The 6,872-nt window shown below is 35.9% G+C and overlaps 1 protein-coding gene across 1 annotated transcript; it reads left to right on the top strand.

Moving 5' to 3' along the window:
* Positions 1-5,151: 5,151 nt before the first annotated feature.
* Positions 5,152-6,330, top strand: LOC129899927 (uncharacterized). The gene is made up of 2 exons (XM_055974922.1): positions 5,152-5,313; positions 5,809-6,330. The coding sequence occupies exons 1-2, from the start codon at positions 5,152-5,154 to the stop codon at positions 6,328-6,330; spliced, it is 684 nt and encodes a 227-aa protein (XP_055830897.1).
* The last annotated feature ends 542 nt before the right edge of the window (positions 6,331-6,872 follow it).

Below are 6,872 nucleotides of genomic sequence, written 5' to 3' on the forward strand. Positions count from 1 at the left end.
TAAAGGTGCACTAAAAGTGGAGTACAAGCCTAAATACAATGTACATAACAATTGTACTATGGTTTCTCACAAGAAATGAAGTCATCAAGCAGTCCTAAAGATACAACTTCCTAAGTCGAGAGTGGTGAAGAATGATATGGATCAACCACAATCACTAAAAATTGTCCAATCTCGTACTAGCAAAAAAATCAATGGTTCTTTTCCACAGAATATTCAAAATCCAATTACATTGCATGATATCTTTCTTGGAAAGTTCCTTCAAAATAGCCAAATTAGTTCAGCACATGCGCTTTCTAGCACTGACAAAACAAAGAAAAGTGAAGGTGGGCTTAATCTAATGATACAACAACAACGACATGCTAATGGAAAAGTCGCCCCATGTTTTGCTACAATTGCCTTCAATGATGATGACTTATTTTTGGGTTCTAAGCCACATAAAAGGCCTTTGTTCATTGTGGGAGCTATATGCGAGCAACGTCTCAATTGCATATTAATAGATGGTGGTTTGGTAGACAATATCATGCCAAAGATGGTGATGAAATGGTTGGGAATCACCATTGATGAGTTGTCCAAAATTAACCTAAAGATCCAAGGTTTTAATCAGGGTAGGCAACGAGCCATAAGGGTGATTCGCATAAAATTATCCATTGGTGACAAGGAATGAAATACTTTGATTCATGTTATAGATGCCAAAACATCATATAACTTATTGCTAGGACATCCTTGGGTTCATGAAAATAGAGTGGTGCCATCTACTTTGCATCAGTGCATGAAGTACATGAAAAATGAAGAAATCATCGGAGTTGATGCGGATATTAATCCTTTCACCAAGACTGAGTCATATTTTGCAGATGCAAAATTCTTCTTAGAATCTTGTAAATCAAATATGGAGAAACCCTCACTTGTGGACCCAACTGATGTTGATTCAAATAAAGAGAATAAATTTCAATAGGCCGCTATCAAGGTGTCTAAGAAGGGAAATCAAGGAATTTCCATTAAGCTTTCGCCATCTGAGGGATATATCCAGACATAGATTGATGATAATCATCTTGTTTTTTGTTACACTCCATGCGAGCGTCGAAGAGAGGGTCAACCCCTACTGGAGGAATGTACTCAACATGTTCACCCTCTAAGAAAAGAAATGAGTCATAATTTATTTCAAAATTTGAAGGAAAGTATGACTATCCCAGTTGCACAAGTACCAGCTATCACTTTGGAGTCTTCTAAAGGCAATACATAAGTTGATAAGATAAAATGATATTTTGATCCAAAGGTCTTTGTACTACTTGAAAAATCAGTTTGCAAATTCTCAAATCCTACGAGATTAGGAGAGCTCAAAGATGAAGTGACTGGTGAAAAGATACATGGACTTACAGAGTCCCAAATGATGTTGAGAAAGCAAGGGCATTATGTCTCCACTCTAAAATTTGGGATTGGATTCAGCTTAGCATAGCCTCTACAAATTTCATCTGAGAAGGAAATGGCTTTCTCACACCATACCTCAATAGAAAAGACAGAGAAATTTGAGGATAAGAAAACATAGCAACGAACTTCAGTGTTTGACTACATAGAAAGATCGACACCTCGTGTCTCTATAATTGAAAGATTGAGATGCAATGATGAAAGTGGAGTTTTTAAGCATATAGAAAGAGATGTCACCGCCTCAAAGACCTTCGTCTTTCATCTCTTGGGAACTACAAAGAATTCATTATCAAGGAAGATAGTGGAGCATGAAAAGCAAGACTTTTGTGAATGAAGTGACGAAAAAGAGATCCATAGTGTCATTCCATTACGCATGAAGACGAAGATTGTTTTATCAATCACCACTAAGGGCTCATTGAAGGTGAAAAGAAGCACCATTTTTTTACCAACCAATTTCGTGGGAGAACAAAGGAGAAATAAGAAGTAGAGATCACAACATCCTTTGAAGAAAGCTAGGGGGAAGATTCAAACTTTGTGCAGGCATCATATCACGTAACAATAGAAGATAGTCCATGCCTTGATAATGTGAATGATGGTGTTCAAGAGGCTCTACCTGAACTAGAAGATGGCATACAATCAACTGTAGATGAACTCAAGGAGTTAAATCAGGGCACTTTGGAAGATCCACGTCCAACCTTCGTTAGTGCACTACTTACATCTCAAGAAGAAGGAGAATATGCCAAGCTATTGAATGAATACAAAGATGTGTTTTCTTGGTCATACAAATAAATGCCATGCCTTAGTCCTAAAGTAGATATTCATCATTTGGGGACCAAAAATAGAGCACATCCTGTAAAGCAGTCACAACGCATGTTTCGCCCGGAATTGGTAATGTAGATTGAAGTTGAATTCAACAAGATCATAGAGGCTGGATTTATTAGAAAAGTGAAGTACCCATCATGGATCTCAAACATTGTATCGGTCAAGAAGAAGAATGGTCAGATACGTGTTTGTGTTGATTTTTGAGATTTAAACAAAGCGTATCCAAAGGATGACTTTACGTTGCCCATCATTGAACTCATGGTGGATGCTATAATTGGGCATGAAGATATGTATTTTATGGATGGGTCATCTAGGTATAATCAAATTAGAATGTCTCCAAAAGATGAAAAATGCACTCCTTTTCGGACTCCAAAAGGAATATATTATTATAAGGTAATTCATTTAGGCCAAAAAAATGCTGGTGCCTGTAACATCCCCTAAAAATATTGTATACGATGTTTCAATTTTCGCCTAAACATGATACAGCCTTTGTATTTTGGGCATCACTTTTCATAGGAATATCCAAATTGAGTGATTCAAATTTCTGAGTAACCACAAGATCATTACCTACAACTTTTATGAAGACCATATTTTAATATTCGGAGGTTAAGTAGGTCAAATAAATTAATTTTTGTAAGGTAGGATGCTGTGACGGAAATGAGTATTTATAGAAGAAAATTCATATCTCACTATATGTTTATCCAAATTGGTTGATTCTTAAACGATATGAAACTAGACTTCCATATCTACAATTCTTATGAAGACACCAAATCTTAATAAGGAATTTATCTTATTCAAACGCAGCTCCCAAAAAGAGTATTCTGTCAAAGATAACTCATTTCACCTACCATCGAAAGATCTAGATACATTTGACATTACTCATGACATAAATTATCCTCCATTTAACATCATCCATGACATCAATATATTCCACTAAATTTTCAGATTTTTCTTTATAATTATTTTATTTATTGTTAGGTCCCTCTTTCCCACCTATAAATACCCACCTTATTTCCTCATTTTATTCATCAAGCTTTCTCAAGCAAATCTTCTCTCTATACACTTCTTTACACATTCTCAAATATAGTTTTAGTTCTTAGTAGTGAAGAAATACTATTCCGGTGATTCATATACTCCGGGTAGTACACAAAACATTCCGGCGAGGAGAGAAGCTAGGACTCAAGAGTGTTCATTAAGTCTTTCGGTACCAACTAAAGCTTCGGTCTCCAGGTATATAAGGTTTCAATGAGAGTATTCCTTTCACTCTCATGTCTAAATTATTTTGATTATATGATAAATTATGTTTATTTTCTTTAAGCTTTACTCTAAGTTATGTGGGTGTTTATCCATGGGTTCTTCCACCCATGTAGTCCAAAAACTCTTTCAATTAAATATCTTGATTTCAAATAATATTTTCTTATATTAATTCTTAATTTTACTTAATTGTATGAATCATGGTTAAACTAATGATTATTGCTCTATTTTGATGCAACATAATTTCATATGTATGAATTGATGGTTTACAATTAATTCTTTTATTTATCTATTTAAAGGTTCCTGAAATTCATGATGGGTTGTTTAAAGCATGATTTTTAATTAATAGATTTCAAAGTATTTATGTATATTTATTTACATACATATTTGCAAGTTGAAGTGATTTGAACCCACCTAATTTTACTATGTTTTTAATAAAGTTTGACTTGAAAGCTTTGACTCCAAATAAATATTTATGAAAGCAATATCTATGATCAAAAAGGGAGTCTTATGAAATGAAAGAATGATGAAATGATATGAATCATGGATTCTTTATGCAATAAGGACAATTCTTGCATATTTGAATTATCAAATGTTTTAATGAGCTATTCTACCGAATATGATGTTTGAATTCTCAAGTTATATGCTATGAATATTTTGAAGTATTAAACTATTCCGTGGGATTGACTTAGCAACGAATGAGGCATTGAGGTGGGATTCGGTAAGGGAATCCTAGTAGCAACCCCTTGTCTCATTAACTATGTGCCAACATAGGAGCCCTTGTAGGCTTAGGCTAATGGATCCATGAAAGCTCTTAAAGTTAAAGAAATGAATGAAGTTGACGGAGTTCTACCTGGCAAGTAGTCTCCCCGGCCAACTTAGGGGGTTATGTTGGATTCCATATAATAGCTCGCATGGTCTTAAATGTCGGTTATGGTTAATTTCCCACAAAATGAATGTTTTAAAGGATATATATATGATTTATTATGCATACATTAAATTATGTTCCATATTACATAAACTTTTAATGTTTCCTCAATGTTCATGCATCCTTACATACTTAGTACATTCAGAGTACTAACGCATACTCTTTTGCCTACATGATGTCACCATGTAGGGATTAGTGCTTCTCCTCGTTCTCCTCCACGCGGCTAGTTGATATTCCATTGAAGACTACTTTTGGTGAGTTCCCATGTTCCGGGAACAATACTCCTTTATCTTTCTAGCTTATGATATGTTAAGATATTTTATTATGGCATTTCTTCTATTATGATTGAGGGTGAGCTAGGAACTTGTCTTAGCCCCATTAAATCTAATAGTTAGAGGTATTGTTGGACATATGTAAGTTGAAGATTTACTATTATGATTTCCGCTTGTTTATTTATCATCATTACCTATGAAAGGCTAAAAGAATGCTAAGAGGCTTGATTGAGGTACTTTCGGGTTCCTCATTCGCCATGTCATATCTAGGCCCTAGGCTTGGGTCGTGACAGTGCCACTTACCAACGTGCAATGCAACACATTTTTGATGACATGCTTCATAAGAGGGTGGAATGTTACGTTGATGACTTAGTAGTAAAGACTAGGAATAGGCACAACCATCTTGAAGACCTTCAAATTATCTCTTAATGGTTAAGAAAGTTTAACTTGAAAATGAATCCACTCAAATGTGCATTTGGAGTTACTTCTGGAAAGTTTCTTGGCTTCATTGTACGCCACTGTGGAATTGAAGTTAATCCTACAACGATTGATTCTATTCAGAAAATGCCTGCTCCAAAAATTTTGAGAGAGCTTCATAGTTTACAAGGAAATTTGGCATTCATTTGAAGGTCCGTCTCCAACTTGGCCGAACGATACCAACCCTTCAACCATCTAATGAAGAAGGATTTCTCCTTTCATTGGGATCAATCATGTCAAAATGCTTTTGAGAGTATCAAAAGATACTTGTCGAATCCACCTGTTTTAGGGGTGCCAACACATGGGAGGCCATTGATAATTTATATCGCATCACAAGAACGATCACTTGGGGCACTATTGGCTGAAGAGAATGAAGAGAAAAAGGAGCAAGCATTGTACTACCTAAGTCGGACTTTGATAGGATCTGAGTTGAACTACAGACATGTTGATAAAATATTCTAAGCATTGCTTTATGCGATAAAGAAACTAAGACACTATTTTAAGGCATATACCATTAAGCTAATTTCTCAAGCCAATCCGGTAAAGTTTGTAATAAGTCGACCAGTTCTCTCTGGACATCTGGAAAGATGGTCTATATTGTTCAATAAATATGACATTGCATACACACCTTAGAAGGCTGTAAAAGGGCAAGCACTCACCAACTTTCTTGCTGATCACCCTTTTCTAGTAGACTGGGAGGTTTTAGATGAGTTCTCAGATAAAGATGCATTATACATTGAGGAACTATCAACATGGACGATGTTTTTTGATGGGATTGCATGTCGAGATGGTATGGGGGCAGGAGTTGTGCTTATATCCCCAAAAAGATTGATCTTTCAATTTTCATTTACTCTAGGTGAAACATGCTCCAATAATATCTCAGAATATCAAGCTCTGATTATTGGTCTTGAAATGGCATCGGACATGAAGATCACGCAATTGGATATTTATGGTGACTCTGAGCTAATCATCAATCAACTCTTGGGGAGTTATGAGGTAAAGAAAGAAGATTTTTTTTCATATCATCAATATGCTGTCTGTTTGCTTCAAAGATTCGATCATGTGTTCTTAAACCATGTTCCAAGAGAAGAAAGTCACATGGCTGATGCTTTGGCTAAATTGGCTACAATATGGCATTGGGAGAGAAAGAATTAACAAAGGTGTGTGTGTGTCATCGATGGGTCATTCCTGGACGTCTTGATCTTCAAATCAATGAAAGCCACCATACATCCATTCAAGTTATTGAATAAGAAGATTAGAGACAATCACTAATTGAATACCTCGAACATGGAAGATTTCCTGAAGATCCACGAAAAAGAGCAGAAATCAAGAGAAGGGCATCACGGTTCATTTTCTATGAAGGAATATTATTTCGTCACTTATATGAAGGACTATTCCTATGGTGTCTTGATAAAGAAGAAGATCGACAAACAATGAAAGAAGTACATTCTGGCACTTGTAGAGCATACCAATCAGGACCTAAATTGCATTTTCGTATCAAGAGGATGGGATACTATCGGACGACATTGGTGATGGACTGTCTAGAGCATGCCAAAAGGTGTCAATCATGTCAATTCCATGCCAATTACATACACCAACCCCCTGAGCTACTTCATCCAACCGTGGCTTCGTGGACTTTCGATGCATGGGGACTTGATATCGTTGGGCCTCTTCCAAAGTCATCAAAAGGGAAGATG

Source organism: Solanum dulcamara, chromosome 8, assembly GCF_947179165.1.
Source record: "Solanum dulcamara chromosome 8, daSolDulc1.2, whole genome shotgun sequence".
NCBI classification, from domain to species: domain Eukaryota; kingdom Viridiplantae; phylum Streptophyta; class Magnoliopsida; order Solanales; family Solanaceae; genus Solanum; species Solanum dulcamara.

Coding starts and splice junctions, on each gene's coding strand:
- LOC129899927 (XM_055974922.1), top strand. CDS start 5,152: ATGAATCCACTCAAATGTGCATTTGGAGTTACTTCTGGAAAGTTTCTT. Junction 5,314..5,808: donor ATAGTTTACAAGGAAATTTG/GCATTCATTTGA, acceptor TACACACCTTAG/AAGGCTGTAAAAGGGCAAGC.